General features: G+C 36.5%; 2 protein-coding genes across 4 annotated transcripts in view; both read right to left on the reverse strand.

Moving 5' to 3' along the window:
• LOC123768988 (dual oxidase 2) overlaps positions 1-992 on the reverse strand; it is a 46,393-nt gene extending 45,401 nt beyond the window's left edge. For both annotated transcript variants that reach the window (XR_011223668.1, XM_045759911.2), the window contains exon 1: positions 804-992. Coding sequence is in view for 1 of the 2 variants with exons in the window: in XM_045759911.2 (XP_045615867.2) it covers positions 804-808 (5 nt within the window). In the remaining variant the exon portion in view is untranslated. The remainder of the gene's footprint in view (positions 1-803) is intronic.
• A 7,002-nt stretch (positions 993-7,994) lies between these two features.
• On the reverse strand, positions 7,995-24,473 carry LOC123768989 (uncharacterized). Of its 2 annotated transcripts, none has more exons than XM_045759913.2 (7): positions 24,213-24,473; positions 23,544-23,692; positions 21,712-21,894; positions 20,017-20,163; positions 18,447-18,653; positions 17,700-17,856; positions 7,995-16,527 (listed from the first exon to the last, which is right to left on the reverse strand). In XM_045759913.2, exons 1-7 carry the CDS (start codon positions 24,337-24,339, stop codon positions 16,286-16,288), a joined length of 1,212 nt encoding a protein of 403 aa, XP_045615869.1. In that variant the 5' UTR covers positions 24,340-24,473; the 3' UTR covers positions 7,995-16,285. The 2 variants fall into 2 exon arrangements, with proteins under 2 accessions (XP_045615869.1, XP_069165285.1); XM_069309184.1 differs by lacking the exon at positions 7,995-16,527 and adding an exon at positions 16,853-17,047.
• Between the last annotated feature and the right edge of the window lie 332 nt (positions 24,474-24,805).

Below are 24,805 nucleotides of genomic sequence, written 5' to 3' on the forward strand. Positions count from 1 at the left end.
GCACAATCCGGAGAAATCCGGATTCGAGTCTCGGGGGCGGGACAGAAATAGTTGGGCTCATTTCCTTTCACCTAATGCCTTTGTTCACCTAGCAGTAAGTAGGTACTCAGGAGTTAGTCAGCTTGTTGTGGGGTTACATCCTGGGCGGGGTCAGTAATTCCACCCTGGGAGGGAGGAGGTAGGGCCTCGATAAAAAAACCTACCGCGTATGAACACACTCTGGCTTTCCTTATGCAGGCGATGAGTCACAATAACGTGGCTAAAATATGTTGACCAGACCACACACTAGACAATCGACTTGAGAATGGTCCAGGACGGACCGAAACGTCGTCGTCCCTTCACCTTCTAGTGTGTGGTCTGGTCAACACTCTGGCTTTATGTCCCTCCGACACAGAGAATTATATTGAATTATTATTACATACAGGAACATGTTTGGTGATGTAGGAGATTGCCCGAGTCTCCCTCCCATGGGCCGCTGGGTCTTTTGGGGGGTTTTAATAGTTGTTCACCAGACAGGCAGGTATAAGGGAAGGACCAAGGTTCGCCAAGCTTAATTAAGTATGGTTAAATTTGGTGATGAAATTGACCCATTCGCCAAGCTTAAGACAAAGAACAATCGACAATTAATGCTATACAACAGAACAAAAAATATATATTCTACAAAATTCGACCAGTCTCGCAGCATCGACGTGTCTTCTTTACAAACACGAACCAATAACTTGCCTGTAGACGCAGCCCCTCCTCCCTTGTTCAAGGGCAAATCAAAATTCCCACGAAACTAGTTTTTCACATTCTTGACTTACCGCATCGTAGATGGACGTCGGCCGACGTAAGACCGCGAGGCCGACGTAATGCTCAAGAGACTGAGGCGAACGTCAAACTGACTGACAGACAGACCGACGGTCACTGAGTTAGCTCTCTGTATGGATCGGATATGACGCTGGAGACTGATAAAGTGTTTTCCGCTCCACTCCTTGCTCTCTCTCAAGTCAAAGTCATGGGACACACAACTGGGGGGCATAAGAACAAGGGTCGTACGTGTCCTGCGTGTTCATCCACATATATATATGTATGTTTATACATATATACTTATGTTTACAATTATTTTCCATATTCCCTCGCTCAAATCACATACACGGAGGGTTTTCTCCGCCACCTCGCTGGGGCAGTTGAAAGTCCAGTCGTCCTGACAATGGGTGATAGCTTATATTTTGAGTTGGAAGTCCGTATAAATGACTGGGTTTTACCCTTCAGCCCGAACCATTTACAATAATATATCCTTTCACTCAAATGCGTACATGTCTCCAAACTTGACCCATTAATTGTAAAAGATTCTTTATCATCCTTATTTGTGCTCGACTCCTTAAACCGAACTGTAGCATGCCCATGTCTGAAGCTAGACAAAAATATAAAAAATTATTAATTATGGTAACAAGAGTGCATTTCATCAAAGGAATCAATGCTGTAACACAAAGCTGCCTGGCTTAGTGCAAAGACTATTTGGGTTCAGCTCCTAAACCGATTATTTGTGCGCTCAAAATCTCTTAAACTACCACACACAGGATGAGTATAGGGGTGTATATATACTAAACTCGAAGGCCTTGCATATCTACCTCACTTAGTTTTCAGTCAAGCTCTTTCGGGAACTCGAGTGCATATTTGCCCCATGAGCCAAGAATCTGAGTCTAATGGGATGAAGCTATAGCGATATGTAATATAATTGGCCGGTTGTCAACAATGGATACTGTAGCAGATATGTTTAAGAGGTACTCAAAATTACTGCTATACCACAATATCAACACAACAGAACCTGCCCCAACTATAAAACACTTCTGCAGGAGCTTCTGTGCATTGTTTCATTTCATCCACTTGGGAACTAGAAGGCTGGAACTCGCGACCCAACGAACGTGAGGCAAAAGCTCTACCATTTTTTTTACTATTCCGTGGCTTGCAAAGTGCAGTAAAGTGTCTTGAAGTACATAATTGACATGGGACAGAGAAAAACATGAGCCATGGAGAAGATTCGAACCTATGCTGTGGATACTCCCAAGCAACACCTTAGACCACTACACCACATGGAATAAAAGCATTGCACCCTGGGATTCAAGTGAATCCTCTAAGATTCCTTAGGCTTCCACTGGTGACACCTAGGGTGTCACACAATATCCTCGTGCACTCTGGCTTGTAGTCTAGGAATTCCACCTCCTACACCTCATGGTCCAGGACGGACCGAAACGTCGTCGTCCCTTCACATTCTAGTGTGTGGTCTGATCATCATACTTTAGCAACGTTATTGTCACTCATCGCCTGCATACGAGAGCAGTATTTACGGGCTATTCATGCCCGTGCCACCTCTTGGGTGGCTTAATCTTCATCAATCGAGAGCAGTACGTCCTAACCAGACGTTATATGATGATATCCTGAACAGTTTATAAATAAAAGTAATTGCGGAACTCCAGTTATTTAATACTTATCATAAATGGTATAAAACCTCGTCATAAGCCAAGGGATTTGTAGATCAGTATTTAAAGGGAATTCAGAAGTAATAATAACACAGCTGATGCCATCTGTCGGCAGCAGAGAACACTATCAACTGGCTGGTCAACAGTGGCCATAAGATACAGCTTACGCCATCTGTTGACATCAAATTACACTTATCACAAATAAGCATACAAAATACAACTAACGCCATCTAGTTATTTTCCAACGCACTATAAATAGTCAAACAGCAACCCATAAGGCAGGTTGTTGTACTCGGGTAGGAGGTTCCAAGCTCTGCCCACAAGATGGTATGGGGTGCATAATCAATGGCATATCATTGGTAGATATTCTTTGTTGACATTCACACAACAGCCAATCACCGGAAGGGATCAGCTAAAGGCTCCATCCACTTATAAATCATCTTTATTCAGCACACCATCCTTGCTAATGACATTCTGCTTCAACTTTAATCTACCTAAAAAGTGAAATGTTAAGTATTTAAAAGTATTAATATAGTGATAATTAAATACTGCAGGATGTAACGGGTGTTACAGAAACATGGGCTGGCTACCTAACTTGTGACTTCATTAGGGGGGGTTACCTCACACAAATAATATTGGCGATACAATGCCTTCGCCCTCTTATTCGTCTACATTATTCAGTTAGATGGAAATTTCTGTCTTGTATAAAACAGAAATTGTTGTTCTTTTGTACAACAACAAGGTTATTGAGCAAAAGGACGTATTTCTTATTTTGCATTTTATTCATATAAGCGTTGGCATTCCCCGCAACAGCCAATCACAGGAAGGTATTTGTTGGAAACTCGGCCTTCAACAAAGCTGATTCCTAATGAACTCTAACAATAAATTCGTTTGATAAACGTGTATTTAGGGTCAAGCTACAGACGAACATTATATGATAACGGTGTTTTAGCTTGCAGCTTCGTTAGACGGAATCCCTGGTCTTAATTTAAAAAATAAAGACTAAAAAGCGTATTTTATTGCTAACTTTTCGAGAAAAAAATCCCAGTCTCATATTTGCAAACATTTACGCATTGATTTTTTTGGCTTAAGTTCTAATCATAATCCGTTTTGCAATCTCAACACCATCTGGCTTGTATCTTGTAACTATCTTCGTTACTTAGCCTCAAAACCTTACATTTGTGTTACATATCCTCAACAGTAGATAAAAAAAGGAATTGCAGAATTCTAGATACCTAATACCAGCATGGTATAAAACCTTATTATAAGCTACCAGACGTATAGATCAGTGTTTAAAGTAATAATAATGCATTATTATTAATGTAATAATATTATTATAATAATAATAATACAGCTGATGCCATCTGTCGGCAGAAGAGAACACTATCAACTAGCTAGTCAACAGTAGCCATAAGATACAGCTTACGCCATCTGTTGACATCAAATTACACTTATCACAAATCATCCAACAAAATACAACTAACGCCATCTGTTTTTTTTCCAACGCACTATAAATAGCCAAACAGCAACCCATAAGGCGGGTTGTTGTGCTCGGGTAGGAGATTCCAAGCTCCGCCCACAAGATGGTTTGAGTTGCATAATAAAAAAAATGATGGCATATCATTGGTAGAAACTCTTTGTTGACATTCACACAACAGCAAATCACAGGAAGGGATCAGCTAAAGGCTTCATCCACTTAATAAATCATCTTTATTCAGCACACCATCCTTGCTTATGACATTCTGCTTCAACTTTAATCTATCTAAAAAGTGAAATGTTAAAAATTTAAAAGTATTAATATAGTGATAATTAAATACTGCAGGATGTAACACAGATGTTATATAAAAATGGGCTGGCTACCTAACTTGTGACGTTATTATTTTGGTTGCCATGATACAAATAATGATACACTGATCTGCCCTCTTATTCGAGTAAATTATTCAGTTAGGTGGAGATTTCTGTCAGGTGCAAAACAGAAATTGTTGTTCGTTTTCACAACAACCTTGTTGTTGTGCACAAGGACCTATTTCTTAGTTTAAATCTTATTCATAAAAGAGTGTTGGTATTCCCCGCAACAGCCAATCACAGGAAGGTATTTCTGGAAGCTCTGCCTTCAACAAAGTTGATTCCTAATGAACTCTAACAATAAATTCGTTTAATAAACGAGTATTTAGGGTCAAGCTACAGAACAACATTATATGATAACGGTGTTTTAGCTTGCAGCTTCGTTAGACAGAATCCCTGATCTTAATTTTAAAAATAAAGAACTAAAAAGCGTATTTTATCTCTAACTTTTCGAGAAATAAATCCCAGTCTCATATTTGGGAACATTTAACATTGTCAACATTGCGAACTATGGTATCTGTGCATGGGGTTCAACCACTGCAAACCACCTCAAGTCCATCATCACCCAACAAAACTCTGCTATCAGAATAATATCAAATTCTGCTTTCAGGCAACACTCAGCCCCCTTGTTTAACTCCCTAAACATGCTAAACATAATCTCACTCCATAAATTCTCTTGTGTCAACTACATTTACAAAACCCTGTTCTTAAATGCAAATCCTGCTCTGAAACTCTTCCTGGACAGATGTAATAGGACCCATTATCACCACACCAGAAATAAATATCTTTTTGATATCCCCAGAGTTAAACTTAATCTGTGTAAACACTCTATGCAAATAAAGGGACCCAGTTTATGGAACTCACTCCCTATTGAATAGAAAAGCTGTCCAACTTTTACATCATTCAAAACCAATACTAAAATGTACCTAATTTCATCTTCATAGTTTTTCACCTTTTGCCTTAAAATTGCACTGTATCTATTGCTACCCAATCTCCCAACCTTTATGTTCCCAATTTGATTATCTTCACCATTGTGATCATTGCTGTCTTCTTATATGTGCTGCCAATCTGCTGTATGGTGTTAATTAATCTTGTTTATCTGTATCTATTGCTACCCAGTCTCCCAATCTTTATGTACCCAATCTGAGCTTCTTTACCATTGTGATCATTGCTGTCTTATATGTGCTGTCAATCTGCTGTATGGTGTCTATTGTTTAAATTACCAATCAAGCTGTCAATGTAATCAATCAGAGCTTTAATATAACAATGTGCTTTAATAAACTTACTTAATTCTCTCATCTCATTTTTCTCTTACAATGTATTTGTTATCATTTATCAATTCTGATAGAAATTACCCACTTAATATTATCTGTTAGATTAAGGACCTGCCCGAAACGCTGCGCTTACTAGTGGCTTTACAAGATTGTAAATACTGTACTATCCAATGTATTCTCACAAACCCAATGTACCTTCTTGTATATATATAAATAAATAAATAAATAAATAAATAAATTTACGCATCGATTTTTTGGCTTAAGTTCTAATCATAATCCCTTTTGCAATCTCAGCATCATCTGGCTCGTTATTGTAACTATCTTCGTTACTTAGCCTCAAAACCTTACATTTGTCTTACATATCATAACAGTAGATAAAAAAAAGTAATTGCAGAATTCTAGTTACCTAATACCAGCATGGTATAAAACCTTATTATAAGCTACCAGACGTATAGATCAGTGTTTAAAATAATAATAATACATTATTATTAATGTAATAATTTTATTAAAATAATAATAATACAGCTGATGCCATCTGTCGGCAGAAGAGAACACTATCAACTAGCTGGTCAACAGTAGCCATAAGATACAGCTTACGCCATCTGTTGACATCAAATTACACTTATCACAAATCATCCTACAAATTACAACTAACGCCATCTGTTTTTTTTCCAACGCACTATAAATAGCCAAACAGCAACCCATAAGGCGGGTTGTTGTGCTCGGGTAGGAGGTTCCAAGCTCCGCCTACACGATGGTTTGAGGTGCATAATAAAAAAAAATGATGGCATATCATTGGTAGAAACTCTTTGTTGACATTCACACAACAGCAAATCACAGGAAGGGATCAGCTAAAGGCTCCATCCACTTAATAAATCATCTTTACTCAGCACACCATCCTTGCTTATGACGTTCTGCTTCAACTTTAATCTATCTAAAAAGTGAAATGTTAAGTATTTAAAAGTATTAATATAGTGATAATTAAATACTGCAGGATATAACACAGATGTTATATAAAAATGGGCTGGCTACCTAACTTGTGACGTTATTATTTTGGTTGACGATTCAACATTTCACCCACCACTCCAGTCGAGAATGCAGGATTCAATTAACCTGTCTTCTTGATGGGTCTCTGATCCGTTTGGGACAAAGTTGTACCAGTGATTTACATCCATGTACTGTAATTATTGGACTAATCTGTTTTATTGTTTTACTATTTCAGTGTCACCTGATTGATTAGTAGAACGGATAATGCGGCAGTCGACCAAGGCGAACATGCAGGTATTCCACATCAGTTAATTTTTTCCACCAGGAACATAGTGTAATCCCGTATAGAGTGACCAACATGGATAGTAGAATTATAGGATATTATAGAGCAATTAAGGTTGTAACGTACGATTATGTTACGTTGTTGGGTAGATTAGATACACATTGTTTAGTGAGTTTTCATATTTATTTAGTAGTCCTGGATACAGCAGTGTCTTGGACGTTGAGACGAATCCTGGAGCAGAGCTGAGTGTGGCCATAGTCGCGGAGCTCTATGTGGGAGAGCGTTGTAGCTGGATGAGGTCGTAGTCTGCTGCCTGCTCTGTGTCGAAGCTGTAGCGTCTTGGGTCGATTAGAACTGCCTACACCGAGTACTACATTCTTGACTGGAGACTGTACTGGTTTGCTATTCTAAAATTGCTGGCTTATATACGGTTACAGTAAGTAGGAGTAAGTAAGATAGGAGTAAGATAGGAGGGTGGAAAAACCGTTACCTGTAAATAGGGATATGGCTTATATCTCACCCTGTCCCTCTGTGGGTGGGGACAGGGTGAGGTAGATAAGCTATGGTTTAAGTATTTTTTCAGAGATGCAGCTTCTGGACTCGACTTAAAATGTGATCGTTAAGACTAACTATTGGATCCCAGATACGTGTTGAAGGCCTCGTTATCTCCCATGATTGCTGTAATGCTAACAGAACAGCATTTAATGAGTCTGTCATTATATATAACAGAGAACGGGAGACCTCTCGTCACGCAGGGTGCAACCGCACCTCCACATTTCTCCAGTATCATCTATTGATACTGGTAATGGCTCAAAAGGGCCACCACTTACGGGCTATTCATGCCCGTGCCATCTTTTGGGTGGCTTAATCTTCATCAATCATATATAACAACATTATAATCAGTCACAATGTGAGGAAGTCATAATCGTCCACATATTCTACAATTTAGCTGTACTTTGACTCTAGCATACAGCAACATTAGTTTTCTGTTTTAATGTGTAGGCAGATGCTTTTTTACATAAAATAATACAGTACCACGTAAATATCCACCATTTGATTCACGCCGTTTTCTTTTTCTTATAGCCAATGAATACCACTATAACCAGGTGTACTTAAAGGATTTTGTAAATAAAACTCAAAATCTATACTGTCAGGCTTATATTTTTTGTTCTCACAACTTTTAAGAACATAAAATATATAATAAATTTAAATCATTCAATCTTCTCTATTCTAATTATGCATGGGTTCACAGAATACTTAATTTGTCAAGACGATTAGTGTCTCTTCCATAACCACTGCCCACCAAAATATAGTGAAAAGCCTTAAACTTCTTTTGTATAGAAACTGACTAAACCCATAATATTTTGGTATTTTCCCTCCAAATGGAGAGCAAGTACTCTTTTTACACAATGATTCTGAATATACATAGATATATATCTACCAATTAAAAAATATATATATAAAATGAGTTGTATATACAATACTATATGGCCAAGCTGGGTTCTGTAACCTTACTTGTATGGCATTGCATCATGGAGGAAAAATTATGTATATATAGATTAAATATTGCATAACATTTAAAACACAAGCCAAGCAAATTTCAAGAGGGGTATTTCACTTCCATAAACATTAATGCATCGTAAAATAACAGATTGTGTTTGTACGACTACAAATAAAATATAATTTCTTAAGCTATTGGCTGCAGGTGAAAGGAGGAATGGCAACAGTGTGTTGAAATACTGTCTGCGATGGAGTAATGTGACTAAATGCTTAACCTCAAAGCGCTTACATCTGTATTCTGAAGAGTACGTGACGTATCACTTTTTGAATGAATGAAGGGAGGATGACCAAACCACAGATCAGAAGATGGAGAAGCGATGACGTTTTGGTCCATCCTGAACCATTATCAAGTCATATGATCGACTTGACACTGCTCCATCATGGATCGAAATGTTATCTCCTCCATCTTCTGAGTTGGGGTTAGATCATTTCTTCAGCCACATTATTGTGACTCATCGTCTGCGAATGAATGATGAGTTATATTGGGTTTCAGTAGTAGTTAGGTTCATTCTCTACTCACAATCAGGAATCCCGGATTTGAATTCCAGATAGGACAAATAGTTGAGCATGTTTCCTTTCACCTAATGAATCTGTTCCTAGAAGTAGATAGGTACCTGGGAGTTAGGACAATGTTTTGAGGTTGCATCCAGGTCAGTAGTTCAACCTTGGGGAAGAGGAGGAAGAACTGCTTCCTCCCCTAAAGTACCAAGGGAGTGAGTGAATGTGTGTGTGTATCTATCTATATATATCATTAAGAATTCTATTTGACCCGGCCATTATTCGAACCCATGCCATCCAGGACCACCCCTAAACATACACAGTACCGTAACCACCGCACCAATGATCGTCTATAAGGATTGATCAGTCCTGGTGCTTAGTATCTAAGCTCCACGACTGATCAACCCCTGACGACAGTCGTGGATCCATTTGGAGTAGTGGAGCTTAGTAAATAAGGACATTTTATATATCTTACAAACTCAATTTTGTCTTACAGTACTGTACTTCAATACAGTACATTTAAATTAAAAAAATGGACTACAGTATTACTACTTACCCAAGAAAATGAAACTTTATTGAAAATAGGGTTACCTAGATTTACAAATAGCTAATATTTTGTGTTATTAATAAGAAAACTGGCTATTAGCCAATGGTAAGTGAGTAATTAGCCAATTAGTAAGTACAGTAACCAATGTAGGAAGAAAAAATTACATGTTATTGTAATAAACTTTCAAAATAAAATTACAACTGTTCAACCCCTAACTGTACTTTCATAAACACTTCAAAATGTGTAATTTTTTTTACAGATCGTTCTACTTTTAATTAGGGACACTGCTCAGTGGTCATGCTTAAAAAAACACTAAAGGTTGATAAAATGCTAGGAATAATATGGGCAACATCACATTTTAACATTTAAATGCAATATGCATTACTATAAACACTCGATTTGGCTCTTCGTTACATAGAAATGCACGCTTCGAAAACACATTGACTCAAATTCACACAAATCTCTGCTCCCAAGACTTACTTGGGAGCTCACACCGGTATGTCAAAATTTCCAGTGCCTCCCTTCACCTTGCATTTGGCCTTCAGAGGAAATTGACTCCCCTTCTCTAGCAATAGCAAAAATACTGAATATTTACAAATTCATCATTTGCTTAATTCTGTTCTTCGTAGGCATATTTTAACTAGAAAATCTCATTTTTTTTTTTAACATTATTGTTTGAGACTGAATACTGAAAAAATATATATTTTATAACCCAGCCAAATAAGATGAGAAAAATTCAATGTGGAAAATCCCTCATTGCCTGCCTGTCTATACCCCAAAATCCAATAAAATAATAATTCAATGAAGAAATATAATTATATGCTAAACACACAAATTGCAGTTTATTATTTTGGTATAGTAAATGCCTAAAGAAAACTTTTTCACACCAAAAATTATACCTTTCATAATAATATAATTTATATATATTTATATATCCACTATAGCTTTTGTTACTATACAGCAGCAGTGCCAGTGCCTATTCAGAGCCCAGTAAACCCATCAGTCTACTCCAGTGAGTTTACTGGGTGACCGTCCTAACACAGCACTGCAACAATCCATGACCCACAAGTTGCCTTCACATTACTTATCCATCATTTTAATGCATAGCTAAACACTGTATTTATATTCCCTAAATGGTCTTAATCTAGAAGTACACTTAATTACAATGCAGTCTATAACTGTGATGGTCCAACATATAATTAATGCAGTGTATCAGTGCTTAACAATAACTTACAAGCAGGTCTTCGTTGCTGTTGTTGATTATCATCATCTTCAGAAACAAAATATTCAAATTCAAACATTACATGTATTTTTCTTTGAACTTTATTATTTCCAGAAATTTGCTAATTAAAAAATGCAATGAGTATTTGAACAGTGATGCCTTCGCTTTTCTGATACTATGTATTAATACATGTTGGTGCAGGGTCAAGTTGACAGTGCATGTAATCGCCCACTTGTGGCCAGACAAAACACAATCGCTTAAAATGTAGCATAAAAACTAAAAATAATTTAGGATTAAAAATAAATTACATCGGTATGTGCATATATGCAAGATATATAAAAAAGAATTGATTGGTTCAACCATGCTGACAGTGTCAGTGAAGAGAAAACTGTCAATTTTTAAATGTCATAATTTAAAATGATTTAAATTATGAGCAGTCATAAAGCTGATGATGAGAAATTAAGGCAGGACCTGATATGTTGAGATGAAGGAACCTTAAGCACAGAAGAGGAACAGTTCCCAGTCATTACATTAATTGACTTCAGTGATTTATGAGGAGTATAATGTTCCTGAGCTTTAAGCAGGCTATCTTTACAAGGATTTTAGTTACCATAAATACCCTGTATTTATAGTATGTATATAGTTTCAGGTAACTCTTACCTGACACTGTTTATAATCCAGAAAACCTCTGACCCTTTATCCCAGGTGACCATAACATTAGGTTGTAATGTTGATGAACACTGTTACACATTTTAAGATATTACAGAGGAATTGAGGATGGTGTGTATAATATAAATATAATAAACATGTTTATAGTGACACTTGATCCCTTTATAATAAAGCTTTAACACCCTGTCCAATAATCTCTTGGATTGGGCCAAAAATTCAGCCTCCAATATATTTTGTATATTAAAGATATATATCCACTGATTTAATTGTAGTATCAAATGATGGCTAAACCTCTCAAGTTAATACTGTCTATTGTTCTAAAATTTATTTAAAATTTGATTTTATACCAATAAGAGGAAAAAAATGCTTGTGACCTAGGACTGGCAACCTTTTTTTTTTTAAGAATTAATTTGTATTGCCTACCAACCACTTGCATGCTAGCTACCACAGTACTAACAACATATTTGATTACCACATAAGCGAAAAACGTTTCCTTGCCACTGATTATTTCTCGGTGTGTCACCTTTCTCTCACATGTGAGGATCCAGAATATATTTAATGTAAAACAAATGGTGATTACAGTATATAAAAAAAAAATTGGAGTAACAACAATAATGATAAATGATATTTCACCAAGACCACAGTTTGAAGGTGGCCTTTTAAATCATTATATCCTCAGGACCATGGCTTGAGTCTTCTTTCTTTTTTAGGATAATTATATCTTTAGGTGGTCATATTCCATTGTACTTAGCACTTAATCCCAATCTGAAATGCTAGTAATTGCCCAAAGAATGTCCTAAGCCACATATGGTAATAATGAAGTATGCACAACTTGCACAAAATGATATATCTATGATCAAACATTGAAGCCTTATGATTGTATCGAACCCGCAACCCTGTGTGTGTGTGTGTGTCTAGGGAGTTCAGGAAAGTGGGCTTGATCCCCTCATATGGCTTCAATATTTTTGTAATGGAGAATAATACCATTTAAGTCAATTGCAAATGCAAAGCCATAAATATTACTCAAGATGTCACCATCAAGCCATGGTACTGAAGAAACAGTCATGGATTTCCAATGTTGCCCTTCAAATTACAAATGTGCACATATGGGAAGATACTACAGTATTCTATACTTATACATTGCAGATAAGACTTCATATATGCATGACTTATAGGGCAAACAACATTCATACAAGTCTTGTGATGCATCTTATTATGCTTAATGCAAGTGAAGTATAAGAGATTTTACATTTATCCAAGTAATATACTTCACTACAGTTTTTACAATTTATTTGCATTGGCTTTATAAATAAAATGTTCTACGTCTGCACGCACTTTTTGAGGCCAAACAAAAATTGTAAGACTTCATGAAATAGGGAAAAAAATGGTGAATGGTGACTGATACACAGACCACTGAACATCATGATACATTTCTTTAACACCCTATAAAATGGAATATAGTTCCTTTTAATTATGAACTGTACTGAAATTTAACTTTAAAAAAAACAGGATAGACCCAGATAGATTTACGATCCTTTTTTTTTCTTAAGACTGACAACATAGCAATTTCCCAATCATGTCTAAAATTACAAATGCACTGTATTATCTTCTATTCCCCCAGCTCTCTAGCAGCCTCTATTACAGTACTGTACCTCATAAACCCACATGAGAATGTGGAAAACACACACACACACACACACACATCCTGAAGCTTTAGACTTTAAATTATTGATTTGCAAACAATGTGAAATACTTAAAATAAGATGGTAATATATACAATATACATTAAAAGCTTGAGCAATATCTCTATACGCAGCTTTGCATCAATGTGACGGTGCCTTCCTCACTTTATCAAAAATTTGTTCAGTTTATCAAAAATGTTTATAAAACTGTTTCTTTAAATTCTCATATACCTGATTTCCTGAGATGAATCTGCATCATATATTTGTCTCTACTAAAAAGATGATGAAACCCAAAGCACCGATTCCCATCATTAACTTTGTAAGTAAAAATACATGGTCTACTTGCTTTCCTACCTGTCATCTATATGGCCCAGAAAGTGCATGGATGACTAGAGCTATTTTCAAGAACTAGCTTCCTCAGCATTTTGTCCCACAAATGAAAACCCTTGGGAACAGCTGACCTGCCAAGTGATAGCAAAGTGGTTTTATTTCTGAATAGCAGGTAAGAGCTAATAAGCAACAGAAACAGCTGTCTCCTAATAAGATTTCCTTGATCCAACATTGAAAGAAAAACAAAACAAAAATGCCAAACAGCTCGGTGATGATCAGGATTCTATTACAAAATAATTAAGTAATATTCACCTTTCAGAATACACTGGATAAATGTTGGTTGTCATCTGGCATGTTTGCTGATGAAGACAATCTAGCAGATTTTGAAGGTTTTGTAGCAAAAAGAATTAGTGAGAAAAAGAAATTATGAAAAAGATTTTCATGCATATATTGGGGATATAGTCCCAGGAAATGAAAATGGGCACAATCGACTTGATAATGGGCCAGGACGGAGCGAAACGTCGTCGTCTCCTCATCTTCTGGTGTGTGGTTTAGTATTCAGGCACTGATATTGCCCAAACGTGAGGCCAAAATAGATCAGTGATAAATTATAATAAATATATGCTGATCAGGCAGCCCATTCAAACAATTTGCCCCAGCATCAAATTCAAAGTGGTTTTTATCTAACCTAGTGAGTTTTTTAATCTAGGCAATCCACTTAACTTATCAAGGCCAATGCTCATTAATCCAAGGGAATATTAATACTAGAGTGCTTTTAATTGTACTAGAACACTGGATTTTTTACCGTGTGGTTGATTGGCATCAAAATTGCGATGCCTTAGGGTGAAGACAGACTGAGGCAGGAGGATGAGTAAGATGATAAAGAAAAGTTTAAAGTAACCATTCAAAACTACAGTGAAAGCATTGTAAATTTGAATCCAAACCCGATTCTAGTAGCAATCCCACGACCGGACTGGCAATCAAAGGAGAAAGTGAGGCGCCAATAACAAACTAAGGGCACCCACTCTCAGGCGATCCAAAACCCAAGAACCCAGCAGGATATTTCTGCTCCTATACCTTTTAAAGTGTGAAAAAGAAATCCTTACCAGAAATACCAGATGAGAGAGTTATGATTTTACTCTATAAAATGTCATCCATACTTCCATGGAAATAAACACTCCATTTACCTGGGCTCTAGGAGACTCGAACCGCAGACCACACATGGTCCACAGTTCAAGGTCCCAATAATAACTTTCCTTACTAACACACACATATCACAATAGCATGATTCAAGTAAGTTCAGTAGAACTTTTGGTTGCAATTCTTTTACCATGTCGTAGCTCAGTCGATTAAGGCAGCGTCTGGGATGCTCTTGGACGTAGGTTCGAATCCTTGTCACAGCCCATGTGGATTTGTTCATTTCCTTATTAAGACTACTCAATAGCTCAGTCGATTGAGTTTCGGCCTCACACATGTGGGGTCCGCAGTTCGAGTTTCGAGAGCCCAGGTGAATGGAATGATTATACACCGAGACAGAAAGACTGTTGGGCTTATCTATGTTACCTTCCCACAGGATGCAAACTACAAACTACAAACATAAGTCTCGGGTAAGTATTTGCTATTAGGTGAACAAGAGCCATCAAGTGCATATAAACATACCCAAACGTCTCATCCTGCCTGAGAATCTAACTCGGGTCCATTCAATTCATCTATTACCTATCCAAGAGGCAACTCTTGGATAGTTGAAAGTTATATTGATTTGTGGTAAAAAATAGTTTAACAGTAAATTAATAGCAATTGAGAGACGTAAAATATATGTTTGAGATATGACAAGAAATATTCATCTCCAAATTAACTGAGAGACTTGAAATGTGATAGGCTAAATTAGGAATTTGTGCAAGTTGGAAGACGAGTAAACCAAAAACAAAAAAGAGCAACAGTGATGGACAAGCTGAAAGAAATGTATTGAGTAGGAAGGACTGATTACCAGACCTTCGAGATTATGAAAAGAAGTGGAGTTTAAAATAAAAATTAGTTTGATATGAAAATAATGTTATTCGAAAAGAATGTATATTTAACATTTTATGCAGTGTATATGAATGAATTTGAGAGGTAAAAAGATAATGAGGTTGATTCGGGTAAATTTTTTAGATGAGAGAAGGAATAACTAACAATTAAGACAAGATAATGGAACAATGGAAATGGAACACTTTACCCTAGTTTTTTAAATGACTGATTAAATATCATCATCACCTTTATCATGTGGTGGAGGTATATTTCAGTTAAGATGTGTCAACATGGGGAAAGATCCTATGAACAGTGAGGAGTAGTGCTCTCGGGCATGTTACATTCCGAAGCTGGTGACATGCTCAACTACTATATGCATCACTCTGTTTCCATCCAACCTGTCCTCTCACCTAACATATTACAATTTATACATTAAAATAGGACATAATAGTGAAACTTACAGTACTGTAATAATGACATTTTCTAGGCCTTGGAGTCTACAGGTTAGGTGGGTTGTGTAAGGGCGTACATTCCTGGTTAGGCAAAACATTTGAATATTTTATGGAATGACAAATTGAGAGAACAAGCTGCGCTGTCAGTGGTCTGACAGCACTTCCATATAGATTCTGGGTTAATGCCTCCTCACCAAATGAAAACAGAGAAGCTACTGTGGCTAATGATAATGATGGAGATAAGGTAATGTTGATATTTAGGCACAGGGCCAAGGCCAAGTACCAGTGTATAATGGTGGTGATGATGACTACTGATGATGATGGATGCCCCAGTGGTGATGACTGCTACTAATGATGATGATGATGATGATCCATAATGTTCTCAGATAAACACCAAATTTGTAATAGATGACAAAGGCCTATAGTGATTTTGCCCTTAGCTTATAAAATACAAATAAAAAAATTCTTTATATCTGTGAGTTTAGAATAGCTTCCATAGCCTCAATAAAGATACTGGTTTCCTGATTATTGCCATCTGCCACTGTTGTAGCTGTTGTAGCTACTGTAGGGTTCTGTTGAACCTGAGGGGCAGCAATGGTTGTGGTAGTGGTAACAGACGAGACAGGTGGCAGAGTTGCAGTGGGTCCTGCAGAAGTAGTCACAACCACAGCTGTTCTTGGTACTGGCCAAGCGTTCTCATTTCCATCACCTTGGCCGAGATTTTTAATAGAGACAAAGAAAAAAAACTAATTTATTATTATTACATGACAAGAGACTTTGATTAACTAAAAAATTATGTGGCTTTTGAGAAACATCATTAAGAGTCTGGTCAAATATATATATAAATATTTGAATGCCTTTTAAACCCTGGGAAAAACAGGGCATAAATTGCGCAAGTGGCTCTATAGATTTATGTAGGAGATCTTATATGAATTTCATCATAGGTTTGCATATAATTTTGTTTATTTACATGTGTATCTGTTACATGTATAACTTCTGATAAATAATTATTATGGATAATAAAAAACATTACATCAATACATTTAAATTTATTCCCTGTCAGTTCATGGTAAGATAAAGTGAATAGTCTTTCATATCTTCTAGATCCCTCAAAAGAGTTCAGATAGGTAAGGTTAAGGACCTAATTACTAAACCGAATCAATGGGTATAAAATCCTCAAATTGGAATGCTTATCAACCTCAACCATCAACTGACCAACCAAACAGGATCTGTAATAGCCACACCAGAGCATAATTAATTTTTGTACAAGTTATGAAGCTCAATGTCTGGGACAATAATACATAATAATACCTGTATTGCATTAGTACACTTATGTCAAGCTGGGTGTTGCAAAATGCTTAGTGAAAGGAGGCACTGGAAGTGTTATGCCTTCATTTATACAGTCAAGATTTCAACTAAGAATAAATAAAGAAACTGCTCCTACAATTCCCCTATTCCTTTCATCCTTTTTTGAAACTTTATTCAATACACACAATGGAGTAATTATACCTTCATTAATTATTATAATTTCCATTTAATAAGTTCTGTATTCTTAATTTTTTTTCATTTTACCCCACACAGTCACACTCGAATAGAACAGGATAACTTTCACCTAAGCTGTGGTGTATACTTGGGAAAGGTACTCAAGTGATTATCACGTTGCAACCAGCCAGGCCAGTCTGATAGCAAGCAGTGACTATGTCAATGTAGGATAACAACTTGTTTAAAGCCTAGTGACAAAATAGTCCTGATGGATCCTACTGGCTCTGAGAGAAACCAAGGAGGTATAATTCAGAAGACAAAAAATCTACGAAAACTAAAATTATCTCTTTTTAGGAAATATGTTCAAATATAGAAGGCTTCTGAAAATGTTTGCCTTACCTTGATTATCTCCGTTTTGTCCTACTATGCCATCTACCACGTGGATCTGTGCAACGTGGGTTCCTCCAAGTAGTGTGTCCATCGTCTGCTGATACTTGAGCTTGGCATGCATCAAGTCTTTATATAGTTCACGATATGCTTCGGTTGTTCCAGGTTGCTGCAGAAAGGTTAACACATCAGCAAGAAAACAGTAAGTTGTTTAAGTTATACTGTAATTCAAAGTTAACACTGTGTCTATTATTATCTCTGCACATGAGGGAACCGATAACATTGTGACTCCTATGCTATTCATACATCACATTGTAAACCTACTTAACTACACAAGCTTAGGAATGGATGGTAGGAAAGAAATAGTGGGAATAAAGTAATATTTTACAGGAAGTAAAACAAAAAATAATTAGCAAAATACACATGAGTTAAAGGGATGTGAGCAAGTACTCCTTCAGTATATGAAGTACTGAAGGGAGTGTGTGTGTATTTCCCACCAACAGCAGAGCCAGTCGTCAGTACAAGCCACTCTACAGTACTAAACTGGACTGTGTTCTTAAATACTTTTTCTTATTAAAAAGTCTTTATTAATATGGTATAGATTTTGCTTGATTAAAATGCTTAACACAAGAGACATGAGAAATGTGAAAAATGCATAAAATATTTAGTAAGCAATTATCAAAAGAAAGCACCAAGCCAGGGAGACTTTTTTTTTGGCATTTCATGTAATGCAAAGAAAAAATTAATTTGAAAACTGACCTTGTATGTAAGCCCCATGATACCTTGCAAGATTTCACGCACTTCCTTGGCTCTGGCTTCTGTGTCATCTTCTTCCACCTTCATACGCTTTGTTAACTGTGCGACATTTAATTTCTCTTGCTTAACGGGATAATATACTCGCTTGCTGGAGCCTGGTTCATTGTGACCATAAAAGTCATTCTTCACAAATAGACGTTTTGCTCCTTGCTGAAAAATGCAAAACCCCCTCACATTATTACAAAGGATTTAAACTTATTATTATGAAGGATTTCATTGCAAATACAATGTGTCCAAAATACAATACAAATACAATGTACTTAAAAAAACAGTAGAGTATACTGATCTTTTATAAAATAAAATTGGAAGGAAATACATCAAATATTTTTAATGTCACATTCTACAATATTTGTACTTTGTACTTTGTTGTGGAAACAGTGAGTCCTTTTTTTCCATGAGGGATGCATTCCAGAAAAGTCTTGGCACAAGCAAATTCACATACAATAATTTAAGATTATACTGTATAAGAAATAAGAAGGTGCAGTGCAGAGATCTTTGAAACTCTACTTTTCTCAACTCCCCTCTAACGAAACCTACCAGAACATTACAATTAAGAACTCCTGCTACCTCTCAGCTGCAAATATTATTAACAGCCTGGTTGACTAGACCACCAACCAGGAGGCCTGGTCAGAGACCGAGCCGCAGGGATGTTGATCCTCAGAATCATCGAAAGGAAAATGAAAGTATCCACAGACGGAGATGAGAATAATCACCACTCTAGAGTCTCAGATAAACTGCCACTGCAGAACATTTGGGAGGCATCATGATATGTGAATCCTTAAAAATTATAAAGTGCATGAAAACCCCAGTGTTAGCCTACACTTAGGAAATCTAGCTAATAAATGCCTATGTCATGTTGAATGATTTTCATAATTTCAAAACATCACAAAAAATTAAACAAAATAATCATGACACAGTAGTTCATAAATATATATAAAAAAATTCTTTAATGATTTAGATATTGAGCTGTTAAAATGTTTTCAGTATTTTATTTGAATTTTCTATACAGTAACCAAATTTAATGTATTTAATGAGATGAAATATTAAAAAAAAAGAACGAGCACAATAAATTACTGCTGCACTATATTTACGATGAATCTAAGACACTTTACATAAAAGATTTAAGCATGACTGGTATGAGCACACTGACAAGCTTAAGCAGCAAGTGATGAGTGATACTGATTAAACCTTAATGCATAATTTGGCTGTATTTTTACACCCCAATCATTCTCACTATGTTAATAGTTATAGTTCTGAGTAAACAGGAGGGAGCTACTAACCTTTGTGGTGCCCTGTTGCCAGATACAAACAAATTAAATAACAAAATTAGCAACAAACGTCAAACATTTTAATATATGCTCACAATTTATTGTGCAATATTGATACATTCAACTTCACATATATAACAAACAATAGGAATTTATTGGAAAATCATTGATTCCATATATAACACTAATTTATTTGCAACATTATCAAGACAATCATTAAGATATTTAATGATTCTTCAGCTTACCAGTCCAACCGAGTGACCAAAATGGTCAGACATTGCAGGTACTGTGACGTAGATTATTCGATCTTTCTGTACAGGAGCCTTGGACTTCAATGCATCTTTAAGTTGACGTGCGACAGCAATGCGATTGTTTTTTGAGTGCTCAAAAAGCTGTTGAATAATAGTAACACTGTAATAGTAATCATTTATGACATTATTTACAAACTATCACAAATAGTATTTTAATACAAGGTTGTCTTCATTAAAAGTTACACCTTAGCCCAAGAAATGCTTCAATTATGTAAAATAATGTGAATAAAAAGACCACATAGTGGATTTTGCTCCGATGGAATTTGATCAATGGAAAGACTGGAAGCAATGGAAGAATTCTGATCCAGTTACTATCAGATGTATTGAATTAGCTATACAAATCAGAAATCCCACTATACCACATCTGTGGATTTTATGAAAATAATGATGGTTCAAGTCACCATAAAGAGCAGCTTTCTGAGAAGAATCATTTAATTGTGTAATCTACTGTTATTGAAAATCAGATTCACACTTATATAGGCAGAACAGCATTGCCACCAAAGACACAAAAATCTTTTAAAGTGTACCTGCAAAGTCACTAATGTGCTAGAGAGGCACTGGATGGAATGGAGGCTAAATGGAGTTCAGTATGACCACCAGCTATACATTTATAGACCTAATGGCCCTACCAAACATATACTTGGCATTACGAGTGACTGCCAATGAGGAGGGGGGCCTAGCTTACTGCTCATTGCTTGCTTAGCCAACCCAGCTGGCCACCAATTGGTGGGAGGGGGGGGGAGATATCAGGTGGTCATTTATTTTGACTGGTACAGTAGTTTGAGTTCCCTTTAGCAGTTCATGGGACTTCATTATTTTTTCCTTGAGAACAGATTCTTCTGAATATTTGTTATTCATTCCAGTTTCATTTTATCACTGGTGATTTCCAAGTACTGTACCACTACATGGTCCAAACAAGGGGAGCTGTACATAGTCCTTGAAGCACTGACACAATGTGAGGATTATGTGTATAGTGATTGGTGGCTACAAGGCTGTAAGATTCAACAAGGTATCAAGTGTGTGAAAAGATGCAAGGAAAAGCAGTTAGCTTCTGCAGAAGATAGTGAAGAATACATTTCAAAATTTGAGGAAATAATACAGGATGATTCTTTATATCCCAATGAAATTAATGATGCTAAAGGAACAAGTTTATATTGGTGCCATGAGGGTGACTGTGATGATACTCCTGGGTTCAAGGCAAAGAAGGAAATTCATTGTTTTGCTGTGCCATTGCAGCTGAGATGTATAAATAGAAATATAGCTCAGTCTACTGCATGAATGTCCAGTCATGTTTCACAATTGGTTAGAAGGTCATTTTGTACCTGAGGTGAAAGGTCACTCCAACAGTGTTAGCTAACCTAACCTAAACATCATTCCAAGGTTGTATAAGGAAACACCTGGACCCTTGGAGAGTATTCATGTTATATAAATTTTTACTCTTATTACCTATACTGTACAATGAGCTTTAGGAGATGCAGCTCAGAAAAACTAATTAATATTAATAGTAATATTCAAAATGCTCCATAAAAAGTTAAATATAACTAACCAAAACAAAATACATAGTAAAAGCTTTAAATAAATAATACTGTATATTTTTTTCATGCTGGGCAATAAAACTACTAAACTAACCTGGAACTCAGGATAATATATGACTTCCTTCATGATGATGGTGGCAGTACAGCCAACCTTATGGGTTCGACCAGCCTTCTTTTTCTTCTTGATCATTGGCTTCATGTGCATGGGATCCTCATCATCCCCCCCAGCATCCCCGACACCTGCCTCACCGATCACACCTGCTCCAGACCCAGTCAGCTGAAACAGCAATTTAGAGTAAGCCATATCTGCTTGATACCTGCTTGATGGGCTTTTGGGAGTTGTTCTACTCCCCAAGCCTAGCCCAAGGCAAGGCTGGACTTGTGAGTGCTTGATCCACCAGGCCGTTGCTTGGAGCAGCCCGCAGGCCCACATACCCACCACAGCCATCCTACAGTAATACACCACGATGATGAGAATTGAATAAATTATCACATGAAATTTAGCCTGTAACATCTTAATCAAGCCCAACATAGCAATATTACTATTGCTTATCAAAAGGCAAAATGAGAAAAGGGTAACATGAAGTCAATAAGGAAAGGTTGACATTATGTATTAAGATACAGTAAATATATTTATGAAGGATATATTTAGCAAAAGGTAGATATGTTGAATTTTCCTTCATTTTGTTTGATGGTCTTGCAATGTTTGATAGCTGCAGATTCAATACACTGTTTCCTACAAAATAACACCCATGTTACTGAAAGATGTGTATTAAACTAGCATGTATTTCTAAGAAATATTAAAAATATTATGTTGGAATACTGTATACTTTTCATTCTTTCATAAGCAGATCATATGTTGACTAAGACCTAATGGAAATTTTGATGGAAGTTATGGTGGAACAAAATAAAATGGAGGAATTTAAGAGATTTAATATACAACTATAATCATATTTTGTTTATAAATCTCATATATAGTTAGTAGAAGACAGCTCTCCTACCACCTAGGTTAACTTTTTATTGCTAACTTTGTACATTTTGTAAAATCTATCTTAAACAATTAGTTAACTTACATTAAAATATAATTGCAAATCAATAACAGCATCATTCACTAACAATTCTGAATATCAAGTTGCTTCTTAATGTTACACTACAGTGTACTAGACAGCATCATTCACTAACAATTCTGAGAATCAAGTTGCTTCTTAATGTTACATTACAGTGTACTAGACAGAAGTATATGGAAAACTTATCTCTATAGTTTTGCTGTATGACAAAAATTCTCCCAGAATTAAGTCTACTCACATACCAGGAAATACTGAGGAGCTCATATTAACAACACTACAGATTAGAAATGACTAAGGTAATCTCAGCAAGACTTTAAAAATAATAAAATACATTTACAAATTTAACAATATTCATCCAGACCATTCGTTACATAACATTCATAAAAAGTAATAGACTCCAGCTCAACAAGCCACAGTGTATGACAGACAAAATCAGGTGTTTTTTACCCATTGGACAATGAACATAGAACTGCATACCCACCAAAGCTATAAATCCAAATTTAAAATCCTTCTCAAAAAGAACCTTGGAAATAATGGAGAGACCTCTGACAAGCTGCCAGCTCCCTGTCCCAAGCTACGTCACTATGGATTGTGGCCCTCAAATTAATCCAGTTGTAGTGATCTCCTTTCTCCCTTCCACTGTGTATATCTCCCTCATGCAGACACACACTATAGGCCTATACGTGTCCACCTGTAGATTAAAAGATAATTACAGTAACGTGGACAAGTTGGACCAAGTTATCACAAGTCGTCAAGGAGTAGAAGAACTCCCAGAACCCATCTCGTCGTATGCTCCAGGATATATTCTCCTAATAACAGCTTGTCCTCTACAACAGCTCTTGTAATCCTATTAACACACCTCAATTTTGATCTCCTTCTTCTTTCTTCCTCCTCGACCTCTGTACGACTGGCACTGGAGAATCTTGAGTCCCGCCACAAAAAACGGCACGCCACAATAAGGAACTCCCACCGTTTCAAATCTGACTTCGTTTTCGTCATTTGCACAGGCTGAAATGAATACTAAGCATTAATTGTTACAACTACAAGTGAATACTGTAGTTAAAATGAGGAGTGAACATTAGCAATCAGGAGTGAACAGTAGTAATCAAGAGTGAAAAGTTGCAATCAAGAGTAAACAGTTGAAAGTAGGATTGAATAGTAGTAATCAAGAGGGAATAGTTGTAGATAGAAGTGAATAGTAGTAATCAAGGGGGAATAGCTGTAAGTAAGAGTGAACAGTAGCAATCAAGAGTGAAGAGCAAAGAAAAATCGTAAATCATAACAATCATGAGAGAATAATATAAATTTTGATTTATTTATTTATTGATATATACAAGAGTTCTTACATTCTTGTACAGCCACTAGGAAGCACAGCATTTTGGACAATAAAATGAAAATAGCTACAAATTCACACCCTACAAAACAATAATCATATGAAACAAATATGCTCTAAGAACGCCGAATCGCGAATGCAATGACATTTACAAAAAAAAAGAAATACGACACTAGGACATTTAAATGGTCCTACCTGGGACATCAACACAGCCGAAATTCTTGGTGGACCTGAGGAGAGCGTATGTGGTCTTAGTCTTCCTCTCGTGCTCCCGTATGATCTGATCTGCCTCCTCTAGCGACCTTACCTGGTATGTCGACATATTACAAGCATTAACTTCACGTGTAAGAGGCTGAAATTCCCATGAAGAAGTTCTCAAAAGCGTCCCTCCCGCGCGATATGTTTACATACAAAGGGAATCGGTCGCCAGCCAGCGAACGATTGGCCCAGTGGGCGGCAGCGAACGCTTCCAGAGCAAAAATTCGCTAGTGAGTCATAGGCCTATTATCTAAAATTCGATATGCAGTAATGTATTGGTATTTGGGGCTTCAACGAATAGGCGGTGCCATGTGGATTTTTTCAACCTATGGGTGAAAATGCGTATCCTGTTTTCTGTCCTACAGTGTGCACGTGGCTTGTTGAACTTGATTGCTACAATCTTGTAAATACAAGATTGTAAATACATAAGTCTCCCCGTCATGGTGCCTTCTTTTGATAATTACTAACTTGTTGAGCTTGAAGTCGAGGAAGCTGCAGTGAAGAATGCTAATCAAACCCTAGGAATAGTC

This window comes from Procambarus clarkii, chromosome 64, assembly GCF_040958095.1.
Source record: "Procambarus clarkii isolate CNS0578487 chromosome 64, FALCON_Pclarkii_2.0, whole genome shotgun sequence".
In the NCBI taxonomy this organism is placed as follows: domain Eukaryota; kingdom Metazoa; phylum Arthropoda; class Malacostraca; order Decapoda; family Cambaridae; genus Procambarus; species Procambarus clarkii.